Source organism: Glandiceps talaboti, chromosome 21 (genome assembly GCF_964340395.1).
Source record: "Glandiceps talaboti chromosome 21, keGlaTala1.1, whole genome shotgun sequence".
Lineage (NCBI taxonomy): Eukaryota > Metazoa > Hemichordata > Enteropneusta > Spengelidae > Glandiceps > Glandiceps talaboti.
This window is the reverse complement of record NC_135569.1, coordinates 11,576,869-11,591,629: the sequence shown is the minus strand read 5'-3', so window position 1 is coordinate 11,591,629 and position 14,761 is coordinate 11,576,869. Positions and strand designations below refer to the sequence as shown.

Sequence of the window (14,761 nt, the reverse complement as noted above, 5' to 3'; positions counted from 1 at the left end):
CTGTGTCATCATTTTCTAAAAATCGGCTGGCTCAATATGTAATGAAATTTGGGATATATAATCTTTAGGGTAATATAGCTAGACCTGATTAGGTTTTGCGCCAGATCTGTTAATGTTTAATCAGAGAAATTTGCATATTAATGAAATCAACTAATTATGCAATGGGAGGCATTCAGTTTAAATCTGGTTATATATTATGATCTTCAAGAACTGATTTTATTGGACATTTTGAAGGACTTTCTTTTTAAACTATACATGAAGGTATCATATTTGAATGACGCATTAATCCAGAATATGGAGTTTCCAGCATTTCCTTTATCACGGTTTGTTGCCAATATTTACAAAATGTGATAATGCAGTCTTACACAATACTTAGACAGTATATCTGGCAAAGGAAACCTTAATGTTTCATCAGTTGCTATAACTGCAAACAGCTTTAGAGATGCAAATAATTTCATCATACCCAACTTTCTGGTTCAGGATGTCAACTTTCTATTTCTTGAAAGCCTAGCTTGCATCAGAATTAAAATTTAGATGTAAAACAAATTCAGAGGTATGGAAAAATTTGGTTCAAGAATGATCTCATGTAGTCTTTATGGTTCTACTGATAAGATAAGATAACACTGTTGCTGATAACCTAAGATCTGAAACATGACCCTTTAATAACCAATCGGAGGAAAGTTATGATCCTCACAATACAAAGATACAGTTACATTTTGATGATGTTCTTCTTGAGATGTTTCCTATTAGCTATGTCAGGGTTTTCCTGGTGGTTTTTTTTATGAGGGGTGTTGTGTCCACCCCATAATAAGTTTCCAAAGAAAAGATTGAGAAGATTACCTGCCAAGCATATCCACTATCATGTCCAGTTTCAGCATCAACAACTTCTCCTGCATAAGGACCAAATCTTACACCCTTTGGAAATGATTTATCACATATGACACCAAGACCAGCATTTCTTATTCTAGACTGTGCAATTCTTAACCCTTCTGGTAGACTAGCTCTAGCTCTGCTACTAGTGAAGTTTTCAGGAACTGCTGTATCTTCTATGATTTGTAAGGGATGTGTTGGACAGTCACCTTCAAAGAATAAATTGCAGTCCTCACAATCTTAGGAAAGAAAAAAAATGAAAGTTTTATGATAAACAAGATTTCAAGTTAATAATTCATGTAAATCATGAAAACATTGAAAGAAACAAATTAGAAAAAAAAATTGAACTGCAGATTGGTTACACTGTGAATTGTATAATAGACTGAGTGTGATGCTGATGTGTGGCCAAACCATATCAATTTGTATTAACTTTTTATAGTTATCACAAGTTTAAATTGTAGTTGATCAACTTTGACCAACTCTTTCTTTTGTCAACCTTTTCACCGTTTTTCAGTCAATCAAACAACATTTCCGACATTCTGGACTAAATCATGATTTATTGAACAACAAAATCATGAAGTCATGATACTAAATTTCTTCAAGTATATAACCAAGGTCTAATTACTTCCAATTTTGAATTTATTTTGTGAATCTATCTTAGAAAACCATGTTTAGCACAAAGTAACATTGTTATCCTTTTTGATTTCTTCTTTACAAAAAAGTTGCACAAAATATTGTATACTTACAGAGATAATGATCATCATCAGGTGCTTCTAACTCACGATAATTTCTTGTAGTTGAACAGCGTCGTTTAGGGTACCTGCTTGAAGACGTCTTGCCTAATGAAGTGAAATTATATACTTTTTTCATTCTGTGTCATGATCTAGATCTTGAAGTTACTTCCTCGTTTCTTTATTATGCTGTAAAAGTCCCTCTAGTTACACTTAATGTTAATCAATTATTCTCTCTATCTTGTTTTTTTAAAGAAAACGATAAAGGTAAATAAGAAATCCATGACAAAATCTTAAAAGTATGACATTTCTGTTTTGAAACTTTATACATGTATTGTATTTCTCCTATTATTGTCAATTTACATGTTCAACCAGAAAGTATCGGTATCATTCATGTGAAATCTAAACCTCTTTATTATGTATCTATTTTTTTCAAAAATCCTACCCTCTCCTTTTATATCCTCCAATGTATAGATCTGCCAGAAATATATTTACTCAGAACATTAAAAGTAAGTACTTACTGCCAGTATCTTGCTTCAAAGACATCACACCTTTTCTTTTCCTGCTTTGTTGTGGAGTTGATTCATTTTTGCTGGTACTAGTACAGCTTGGTTGTTTGATGGTTTTAGGCTGAAAAGACATGAAGTACAAAAGTTATACAAATAAAACTGAAATACTTAAAACTAATTTACTGGAGTAAACAAATTTGAGTAGCAAACTCATAGTTATTACACTAGTTTAATCATTCTGATGAAAATCTTAATTCCACAATAAAATAACTGTTTTGATTATTTTTAATACAATGTTACAAGGATGAAACCATCTATTGACATGACATATAGAATGAAACAGCTTGATTGCCCCTCATTAGTAATGATTTATCAACATCAGAAAATAAATGCTTTTGGTAGACAAAATTTTAACACTGATTTTCAATGTTTTTTGTTTACTTTACCTTCATTTTTCTTTCTGTTGGTGTCTTCCTTTGTTGTAGGGGTTTGAATGGAGCTGAGAAGCATGCTAAAACAATAAAGTCAGATAACCAAATTATGTCATCACTTTTCACTGATTAGGTTATGTCTGCTTTCTTAATCAAAAGAGAATAATTATTTACAACACTGATATGTTCTGCATAGGTTAATATTTCACAATAATTTTAGATTATGTGTAGCATGGTACATATAGCATAATTTGGGTAAGGTATTGCTGGGTGAGCTCACTGAGCTGTAACTCCAAGTATCAAGCTTCAGAACAACATGCTATATACCTTTCTTGGTATTTCTTGCATTTTCACATCCAGGAAACCACTCTTCATCTTCACTGTCACTTTCTATTCTCTTTGGTTTACGTTTCCTGCCACGTGGTCCATTCATAAACTCTGGTTTGGACACTACCAGACCTGTGTTAAAAATAAATGTCATAACACTGTCATTGGAAAGAGCAGCATCTTGTACAGGGGAAAACTCTATGCCCTATGATAGCAGTAACATACAAAACTTTGGGAGGAATTAATTGACCTTTATGAAAACAGAATTGAGAGAAAAAATATTGTCATAAAACCATATGGTCTCCTTGCAGCAAAAGTAGAAAAATTGCGCCAGTGAGTCCAGGAGAAATAAAATATAAGTAATGTATTCACTGAAGAACAACAATACACTGAAGAGACTGTTCACAAACCAAAATATTCAGTCTACTGTCATATAGGAAGTGAATGAATGGAATATACTAGTATGTTGACTGAGTTTTCACATATACAGTTGCTATTTATACTGACTTTTGATATAGAAACATGTATTTCCCTTTACAACAGGATTTTATAGTCGGTTCTTTGACTATACTAAAAACATACATTTACAAATTACATAATGAACTGACATTCACTGTTTTATCAGTCATGTTTGGTATATTCAACTCACCAACTTGTAACATCATTTCATAATTTTCTTTGATGTTTCTTAATCTCTTCTTTTCATAGTCAGAAATTTCAGTCCATTCCTTCTCAGTAAAGTAAGGTCTTATCACATCATACTCTGACTTGGTCTTGGGTTTACTCTTTTTTGATGCCATTGTTGGTGATATTCTGATAACGGTAACTGATGTCGGGATTTTCAGTAGTATCAAACTGACCCTGTAATTTTAAATTATTGGTTATGTCAACAAAATCATTTATTAATTCGAGAATGAGATCAGAATGATGGTGTGTATTTTTATTTTTTTATTTTGATGGTGTTGTGTTGTTTTTTTCAAGAGAAAGATTCAAAGAATGTGTAATTTCAAAATGATGGGTTTAATTTTCACCATTTTCAAAATTTCAGTGATAGTTTTATTCCATAAACTAACAACTCGCTGACAACCGTCTTGGTTTTTTTGAATTTTTGTATTCAAGGTATAAAATTGTTATAGCTTATATTATACCTTGAATACAAAAATTCAAAAAAAATCACCTTATTAAAAAAATTTGACGGACTTAAGTTGTAGTGATGAAAATTACTGAATTTTGCAGTTTCTGAACGATACAGAACTTAGAGAGAAATCTTAAATAGACTTTGTTGACACAGTTTTGTAATTTTATCCTATACCAAATTATCGTTCATATTACTAGTATTTCGATGTTTATTCAAAAAAATTATCGTACATTTTTTCCAAACCCGAAAAAAATAGGAGGCGTTTCATGTCTTCTGAAATTTATAAAGCATACTGGTGAAATGCCATGCAATTCGTCAAAGGGAGTAACTAGCACGACAAGGTACGTTGTAACTTCATCAAATTGCTTACCTTATAGCGCTTTCAGTGAAAAAAAAACACTTTTCAGTCAAGTTTAGAGGACGACGATGTAAATCACCATATTCCGTGCGTGCGTATTTCTTGTGGTTGTCGTCTGCAACCTCGCTTTCACAAAATAAAGTTTTCCGCCAAATATCGCCCTCTTGCGTTAGCGGTGGTTAATGTTATAGCAACCATGACGTCAGGGGAAGCATAAATTTGCATTTCATTACTCATAGAAATGGCGACTTGAAGACGTACTGAAGGAAAACCAACAGCATCACACACGAAGCAAAGCGTAACAAAGATGTTGCTGTATATTGAAAGCAACGCTTTTCCGGTAAGTTGGAAAGACTGGTTGCACGATCCACCAAACACTCAAGTGATTAGTCACCGATTGCGATCGAAAGTACTAAATTTTGATTCCCATTTAGCAAGTGGTGAATGTTGTGATTTCCTCGAGTCGAGATACATATACATATGCATAATGCATATTATGTTTACATTTTAACTCGGCAAGTAGTAGTAGTCTTGTCTCTTTATTACTGTCTGTTCACCCTATCAGCGTCCAGACGTTATATTTCTTACTGTCTGTATGTAAAACTATTATTGTAGCTATTAGGTTATTGTCCATGACGATAAACAAATATTTATCTGTAGTTTAGAGTATCTAGTACAGACTACACAACAATCAACATTCCCAACAGCAAGACATCGGACACCAAATTAACTTGTACATTCTACTCTAGAGAAAGACCCAATATAGCAATAACGCGTGACTGTGATGGTAAACCGTGGAGGTGTACAATTCAGGGGTGTTTTTTTATTTTGTAAATAAAATTACGATATGTATAATCACAACTTAAATTTAAGACACAGTTTTCAAATATGTCATATTATCTACACATGCAACAGGTGTTCAACTTCAATCAACTATCACAAATACTCGTTTCACAGTGTTTGTGGTGTGGTGTTGATCTTGCTCACAAAATTATTGAGTATAACATTTACACATGTCAATCTGCAATGGCTGTACATCTGATGAGAAGAAACCAATAACACAGAGACCATATGGAAAAACAACAGAAAACATAAACTACCTGAACTAGACACTCACATATTAAAAATAAAATTAAAAAATCTAGCTACCCCACCAATTCTATAATTGATCGTAATTGGAACCACACAATTTTTTTGTTAGGCCTAGACAGGCTTGTTTATAAAAATAAATCATAAAACTGAGAAATGATGAAAAGTGAATTTTTTTCCAGTTCAAGACCTTCGTTCTACAATGTGCTGCCACAGATACTATAGCCAGAATCAGAGCCCAGATTTTACATATTCTACATGAACTTGGACGAGGTGATCATCAGTTCAGATTTCGCTACAAAGGGCAATATTTACGAGATGCATACAGTATTGAAGACTACAAAATTATTGACAACTCCATTATTAAAATGGTTCCTATGGCCAAAAGAAGTGAGGTAAGTTTATTTTGATGTGGTGTCATTCATGGTCTGGTCATTGTGGAATCTTCACTCTTGTAGTGCAAACGGATTTAGTGTAGAATCCAGGTGATTGGGGATTTTGATGATGGGGAATAGACTTGCACAGTCCTCAGAGCATCACATTGCTAAAAGGGCTGTTTTGTATGTACCGATATCTACTGCATAATTTGTACTGTGAGCCTTTATCAAGTACGTAGGGCTAATCATTTGTTGATGTGTTACTGCAATGCTCGGGACATCACAATAACACGGAGTCACAGTAACATGTCAACAAATTATTAGCCCTATGTAGTTGATAAGGGCCCACAGTACAAGGATATTCAAAAACCCAACCCAACCCCTGCATTAATTCCAGGCTAAAATGATTTGTAGTGAATACAATGAAAGATATGAACATACATGTATTCATGACTACCATCTGAGGCATAAATCCAACTGTAAAACTTACAAGCTAAACACTTTTGTTTTGGTATACAGTCTTTCCTGGATTTACAATCTAATATGGGACTTGGTCTAGATATGGGACCTGGTTATAACACAGACGTCAAGTCAGCTCTGGAACAGGAAGTTGGTAAACTGAAATGGAGAGAACATATGTTGATGGATTTCCAGGTAGGAACATGACAGGTTTAGTGCATTGTATATCAAGATGTATTGCTATGATAGGAAAATTAAGTCAATAAAAAAGAATGAATTCTGCAAGTCACTTTGAAGAAATAAAGTGACCAGTCTCTTTCATGTTTACAAATTGACCACTACTGTGTTTATGTATCCTAGATGTACAAACTATCAGTTATCAGAGTTCTTGTCAGTTCCACTTGTAATTGTATATGTCACTCTACCTCAGCTTTGAATGTAATGATATCATAAACAAACACACATACTCAGATATTTTTGTACATCATTGATATTTTTAAAACTGCTGATTATACAGCCTATCTAATCACTTTTTAATATCAATATTTCATTTCTCTAATTATTTACAGGGAATGATGTACATCCATTTTCTATCGGCATTCCTTGCTATATTTACTGTGTATTGGTATGCAGCTATCTGGATATTTGTTTTCTTCCTCTTTGCCGTCACACAATGTCCTTCATATTCACATCTGATTGGATTTGTAGGAGTGGCAGGGTTCTGGTAAGTTCACTATCAGTAATTACAATTGGGAACTTGCAAACCTGCCATGTTGAATGTTGCATCATGGGAAATGTGATAATAAATACTAATGAATTGGTATTGTAAACAATACTGTTACATAGTTTGCAACTACAAATGATCAATTCATAGTTACACCCTGACAATTGTGGGAGGTTTATTTCATCGGTAGCTCCAGATTAGGTATTATGATAACCACAGATAATCCCGTAGTCCTTTGCATCTGAGCATGCTCAGTCTGGATTGCAAGTTCCCTATTGGGTCAATAATGCTACAAGTATATTGCCTACCTTGACATATATCTTAGTAATATTGCTACATTTTGTCTGACACACCAGAATCTTACTAACATTGCTACACTTCATAACCAGGATGAACATATAATGCATATAATGCCAACAGTAATGAATCTTCCAGTTCAGCTTTTAGCTTGCCAGCTTCTTGCCATACAGAAGAGGGATTTTTCAATTATCGTGTTCAGTTTGAAGGTATAATTATCCATAGTAATGGTGTTGTTATTTATTTTTATTACAGGCATAAGAGATTCATGATTATGTATGGTATTGTATCATTTGCTGTGTTTGGTGTATCGTTAGGATTGGCTATAAATATACTACTACAAATAATGGTAAGGTTTCTATCATTGTATCAGTATATACAGTGTCAACACACTAACTTTGTCCATGCATTACAACTCATAACATTCAAGTAAAACATTAGCTTCTATCATTGTATCAGAATATACAATTTATATTTATAGTGTCAACACACTAACTTTGTCCATGCATTACAACTCATAACAGTCAAGTGAAACATTTTTTTCTACCATTGTATAAGCATATACAATTCATATTTGTAGTGTCAGCACACTAACTTTGTCCATGCATCACACAACACATAACATTTTACACTTGATATAAATGCTATAAATGAGTATGATAGGTACAGAAAGTACTTTACTTCAATGTTAAGGGTTGTACAGTACATGAAAGGAAAGGCCTGAGTTCAGATTTCCATGTTTGATGTATTTTTAACAGAATAATGCATTTCATCATTTACCAACCAAGACTGTTTCATTAACCTAAGATTTGTACGTATATCTAATCTATTTTTATTTTTATCTTTTACAGAACCATGGCTGTACACAATTCTCCGATAGTTGTTCACACCATGTAGTATATTCCGTCGTCTTCTTTGCTATCCATTTCATCTTTGTGTTCATCTCCAATGTTCTCTCCTGGATGTTGCTTCATAATTTCCGTTTTGAAGCTGGAGATATTCTGGAGAAACTTCTCGTGATGACAAGAGACATCGAGAAAGTTATTGCATCTGCTAAATCTGGAAGGTAAGCCTGTACGCTGAGATACTAGTGTTGGGTATATAGAAAACATCTCAAATTATAAAATCACAGATGCGTTCATTACACTGACATTTACAGAGAATAGTAGACCTTCAGGCAATTCTACTAACTTTAAAAAACAAGCACATAGCACCAAAGGCAGTAAGGACTTGCCTGAGCGCTGCACGCCAGAGGTACTAGCTGTCATCCTCGATGTTTGTTCCGCAACCTTCCAAGTAAAGATCTGGGTCTTACTAGAAGATATGGTTATGGTTTATATCTTTGTACATGAATATAAACACTGCATTAATATCTTATACCCAGCTGACAAGGTCAGATATCACATCTAGTCAGTTTAGTTAATAAAATTGTACATCATAGACTTGCTTTCTCATCTATTGTATACATGTACATACATGCACAAATATCTCATCCCAACCCAACTCAACGCAGTATACTCGTTTATTTATCATCCTTGATGTAAATTATTTTCAGGATAAAGGAACAACGCAATGCAGCGTTTGAGTTAGCAACACTGGCTACTACTGGTGATGATAGTAAATTTAGAATTGTTACAGAAGGAGGGTAAGTATAGGGTTTGATATTGTCAAAACAAGGGCTGCCTTGTCACTATGGCATAATTGGTTAACCATGTGATGGTCTATGTATGTGGTGTACATAGACCATCACATGGTTCACCAATTATTTGTGACCTAAAGACTACCATAATAACCACTGTGATTTTAATAACAAATGAGTCAACATATTAAACTTGCTTCCAACCATTTCAATAAGCCATCACATAAACCAAACTTGAATCACTACAGAGCATTACATAGATCACTAAATAATGATGTCATTGACAGCCACATAAACTGGCATATGAACCACTGCATAAATCATGACACTGACTAACACAAAAAGTCCCACATGAATGACCACATAAATCAAATCGTAGACCAACTACTAAACCAATGCATGAAACACCATATAAATTATGGTACACACTAACACAAAAAATCCCATATGAACCTCCACATTCCATATTCAATACTGTGTACCACTTAAATTAACACAGCCAACCAGACTGCAATTACATAAGACTGTTCTTTAGTTCGGTTTACTGATGAGTCTGTTGGTTAGTTTGTGTGCTTGACAATCACAGCATATTGTGTTGTTTCCTGTCAGGTTGGAAGTGTTGATTTCTCTCGGTTTATCACAAGATGAAGCAACACAGGAATATGCAGCAGAAGCCATGGCAGAATTATTAACAGTTCCAGCTATACAGGTTTGTAGTTATTACAACTATCATGTGACATTGATCAGAATGGAAGTTTTCAGCTGCTTGGTTATTGTGAAATGTTGGATGCCAAAAGAACAGATGAATAACCATTTATTTTGTTGATTGATCAATAATTTGATCCATTGATTATTTGTTTGATTGATTGATCAATTGATTTATTCATTGCTTGACTGCTTGATTGGTTTTTTGATTGGTTGATTGATTGATTGATCAAATGATTGCGTGATTGATTATACTACAGTGCACAATCAATTTCATGAGAGTAACTACCCTGTGTACAATTCTGGCTGTCAGTAGTTTTAGTCATGTAAACAATGTCTATTGTGATTCTCTTGAAATAAAAAGATTATTTGATAACCTTTCACAGGACCAATTTGTTGAGATGGGTGGTCTAAGTACCTTGACTACACTACTTCATAGCAATGATCCACGTATCGTACAGGAAGCATCTACAGCACTGTCATATATCGTGTCTGACTCAGAAGAAAACAAAGCACAGGTCGTCTCAGATAGAGGAATGGAAGACTTAGCACATGCTGCAAAGATGGGTACTATTACGACACAGAGAATCGTTGCTGGTATATTCCTGGAATTGGCATTTAACGCTGACATACGTGCACAAATGGCACATATGAATACACCAGGTAGGTCATATAAGCTATTATTGACAATCAAGCATGATAAAAGTAGTTGTATGTCCTGAAACACCCCCCCCCCCCCCCTCCATAACCATCGTTTTGAATAGTGACAGTGAGATTGTGAGGACTTGCTTTTAGAGTAATAAAAAAGTAATCAATGTCCTTGCTAAGATTGGGGAACCGAGGTAGGAGAAATAGGGTAAACGTTGCATAATTTCCCATACACGCTACCATAATTGTGTTTGGGAACCGTGGTAAAATGACTGGGGAACCGTGGTAGACTACCTGCTAACTGGGCAATTATATATAGTCATTCACAGAGAATCTGAACATTCTCTTACTGCATCTACTCTAGTATAAAGTTGTCAGATGGGTTGCAAGTATAAACCATAAGAGATGTTTGCGACTTACAGAAAAGTACATGTAGCTATTGTGAATTATTTGGAATAATGTATTCCATTATACAGATGTGTATTTGACCTAATGCCATTGATAGCAAACTCAGTACCAAATAGATGTGATATTTTCCATAAGTTGCATGCTAAGTTGCGAAACTACTTCAGGTTCAAACCTGTCCTTTGTCATATACATGATCTCATCAATATCACAGATAGAACACAGATCACAGTAATTATTTCACAGTCTTTATCTTAATATTACTTTGATATGTTTTATCTTACAGCTATTGCATTAACAGAGCTTTGTAAGAGTAACGACGATGAGACACAGAGACTGGCCTTACAGACTTTAGAATTGATAGCCATTGAAAGTGCTGATGTCATATTCTACCAGGTATGTACATAGTTACAGACTTTAGAATTGATAGCCATTGAAAGTGCAGATGTCATATTCTATCAGGTAGGGATAGTAATGAATGTTTATGAATGAAAAGCAATAGTCACTCAGTGTCCCTGATTGAAATTATTGAACTCTCACTTTTATTTTGTACACAGGAGAGTATGTTGGATATCTTGTTGAGTTTGGCAACTACAACTCTGAATGAAGAGATTTATCTATTGGCTGGAAAGATCTTGTTATACTATGCAGAGAACACAGATGTAAGTTGCAATATGGTCTCACTGTTTATATATGCTTGGTGATGTCTTCCTAAATGAACTTCGTGATTTTATTTTTTGAGTTCACCAGAAAGAAAGAAAAAGAAAGAATGAAAGAAAGAGAAGTACTATCATGTCAACCCGAAATAGGAATAAGAAACAGAAATTTTTATGAATATATTGTCTGTCAACAGATTGACTCGCTCTTTAGAACATGTGACCTTACAGACAAGATTGCCTAATACTAGGGCCCCCCAAACTTTTTTTCTGAGTGCTTTTTTTTTCCATGTAAACTTACATGACTATTAACCTTTGTTTACAGACCTGTACTCAGTTATTGGATAAGGAAAGTCTAAAGGATTCTTTATCTCAGTTTGCTAAGACAACAGATCCAATCCTACAGAAAGTTGTAGTCAAGATTATACTATCCACTGTAGAAGAACCAAGTCTAGCGTAAGTATTAATTTGGTCCAAGTTTTATACAGAATTGAATTAGATTAGATTAGATTAGATATACGTTATTGTCCATAAAACATGTAAATTCGTCTTGACACCAGACAAAAATCAAATGTAATAAAAGACATGATATGCATACAGGCACAAAACAATATAAAACTAAAGGTATACATCCAGTTAAAAAATAAAAGTGCTTGCTTGTGCTACAGAAAAATGACTGAGACTAATTAAAAATTGCATTTACTCTTTGCCGAGTCCAAGTTTAAAAGTTTTACAGCAGATGGAATAAAGCACTTCTTAAAGAACAAGTCTTTGTAATTCTAATCCAAGATTGTATATTTCTTTGTTTCTTAGTATCCGTGCTAAGGAGCTAGGTCTACAGGACGTGTTGACATATGTGCGTGAGAATGCAACAGATAGAGATGCTTGGAATATGGCAGATGAAGGCATTCAGATATTTGCAAATGACGACTTCTTCCGAGCTCAACCTGCGCATGCGTCTAGTTCTGACAGCATGGGTTCTCTATCAAGTATCAGAAAACCTATCATGGGTAGTAGAGCCAGTCTACAATCTAACGCATCTTAGACTAAAACTTAACCATAGTGATTTAATTAAGTAAGATCATAGTAGACTGAAGGAAATATACTATCAACTATATCACCATAATCTCATGGAAGTCAGTGCTTCATTTACATTTCTATGAAAACGTACATTTATTGAGTTACAAACAAGGACTTGCATATTGCTCCCACTCTGAGATTTCATCTGATGATTAACAAGACACTTCTGAAACTAATGTTGCCATTTAATCTAGCAGCACTGCAATGTTTATATAAACATCTGATAGACTTACTAATTATTTTGGAGGCCTGGGGTGGATGTTTTGATGGTGTATGGGTTTTGATTAAATGAATTTAAATGCCCAATTGTAGGTGGACTTTCTTCTTCATTTACACATAATGCTAGAAAATGAAAGCTTACTGAAATATGTTGGCAAAGCAGGTAATGAAGACGTACTGAATACTCAATTGTGTACAACCTCTACATGAAATAGTTTCTCCTATACCATAGAAAAGCACTTGTAACTTGATTCATGTGGTGACTCCAGTAAAACTGTTTTCAAAGTTACTAAGTGTCTTGTTAATTACCAACTAAATTCTCTGTATGACTGGCTATATAGCTGGGTAAGTTGGTAAATGAGCATCCAGGTTATTGATGCCATCCCTGTAACTGCCTACTTTTACCTGCTCTTTATAAACTTAGCTACGTCCCAACACACTGTGTCAAAATCAGTCATTTCTACTATGATGACAATGCATACTGATTGTGACAGGGTAAACATTTACATATTTTTGTACAGATATCACCAAACACATGTATTTATATCGTCTTTTTATAAAGTAATCTTTTAATACAGTAGAAATATAGTCTAGAGGCTATCCATGGCTTTGAATCTCTTCTCATATCTAGCTAAATGAGGTCCTGAGATGAAATATCAAATTCAAATGAAGCCACCCACACAGTCATTAACATCATGCCTTTGTTAATCAATCACACAATTCTGCCCAATGACAAGTTAGTGTTTATAGCTACAGTTACATAATGTCCAAATATGGTATGTTTGTGTCCAAATATGGTATATTTGTCATAACATGATGCTACTTGTACATTGTTTACATCATTCTAACAGTAGTGGTTTACTCATTTGCATGAACAACTTTTGGTTCATGGTTTCTCATTGAGCTAGACAGTGAAGAGAGATCTTGAGATTTGAAGCCACAGATAGCATATAGACTAGTAGAAATACAATACAGTTAGAAATGTAAAAACTTACTAGCTCTTTTTGGCATTTGTTGACATAGGCTCTGATTTACTCCTGTTCAACTATTACCCGTCCACTTGTTTGAAAGAAATATTTGTTGCAACTTTACAGATGTAAAGATTGTACTTTTCATGTACATTCCATCAACCATAGTATTTATAGAATTATGTACATGTCTTTTAAAAGTGCATTTGTGTGGATTTTTTTTTTTTTTTTTTTTTTTGGGGGGGGGGGGGGGGGGGTTCAATGACACCAGTATTTCATAGTGGGAGGGAGGGAGGGAGGGAGAAAAACTCACTCCAATGGAGGCTGATAGTGATATGCATTTGTATATGTAAATCAGTAGAATCATAAACCCGACACGATGTAGGGTTTATGGTAGAATTAGTGAAACTTAATGTACAGATCCTGCTAAGTTTGATGTTTAGAGGGGCTTGATCATAATCTGCACATTGCTGGTTCAAGTGCAGTTTATCTAAAGTCCTTGTATAAAATTTAACTGCTGTGTCTCAGCCGATCCATGTGTGAATGGGGACTTGATAGGATAAAGATTGTTTATATGAAGAATACCATCCTGTTTGCTTTGTAGCAGCATGAATTGCATGCTGTCTAGGGAACCGAGGGAAGTAAGAAGGCTTGTACCATTACAGGTCTGTGCCTAGTATGATAATTGTGCATGTTGAGCACTATTTCATTGTTGAAAACTACTCATTCTCGCAAACCAGAGTTATTATTTCTACCCAGGTGGGAGGCTCGTTAAGAACTTTGCCGTAAAACAGGCCGTGGTTTGTAACAATGAAAGTTGCTATATCAATGTGTAAAATTATGTGGTACTTGGAAATATACAAAGATTGTATATTATCTACTAAATTGTGACCAATCATAATCTTGTAGTGTGGCAAGACAGACAGACACCAATATATGTAAAACGCTGTACAAAGGTTTTTAGAGACTGAAAAGAACTCAACTATTTCTGTAGATTCAGTTGTGTTATTTATCCCAATCTATTGAATAACCACACAAAATGGAGTATTGAGAACACAGAGAGCAGTGCTAGGGTGATACAATAGGTCTTTTTGTGTTAATCAAACATTGCAAAGGTTGGACTCACTGTCC

The 14,761-nt window shown here is 34.4% G+C and overlaps 2 protein-coding genes across 2 annotated transcripts; one reads left to right on the top strand and one right to left on the bottom strand.

The window, feature by feature from the left end:
- Window positions 1-338: 338 nt before the first annotated feature.
- On the bottom strand, window positions 339-3,668 carry LOC144451214 (histone-lysine N-methyltransferase PRDM9-like). Its single transcript, XM_078142014.1, has 7 exons — window positions 3,518-3,668; window positions 2,869-3,000; window positions 2,557-2,621; window positions 2,123-2,231; window positions 1,617-1,709; window positions 841-1,109; window positions 339-434 (listed from the first exon to the last, which is right to left on the bottom strand). Exons 1-7 carry the CDS (start codon window positions 3,666-3,668, stop codon window positions 339-341), a joined length of 915 nt encoding a protein of 304 aa, XP_077998140.1.
- A 933-nt stretch (window positions 3,669-4,601) lies between these two features.
- LOC144451400 (uncharacterized) lies at window positions 4,602-13,840 on the top strand. Its single transcript, XM_078142231.1, has 13 exons — window positions 4,602-4,704; window positions 5,636-5,848; window positions 6,350-6,484; window positions 6,859-7,013; window positions 7,566-7,659; window positions 8,162-8,376; window positions 8,866-8,955; window positions 9,559-9,658; window positions 10,041-10,317; window positions 10,994-11,103; window positions 11,265-11,369; window positions 11,689-11,819; window positions 12,177-13,840. The coding sequence occupies exons 1-13, from the start codon at window positions 4,672-4,674 to the stop codon at window positions 12,406-12,408; spliced, it is 1,890 nt and encodes a 629-aa protein (XP_077998357.1). The 5' UTR covers window positions 4,602-4,671; the 3' UTR covers window positions 12,409-13,840.
- The last annotated feature ends 921 nt before the right edge of the window (window positions 13,841-14,761 follow it).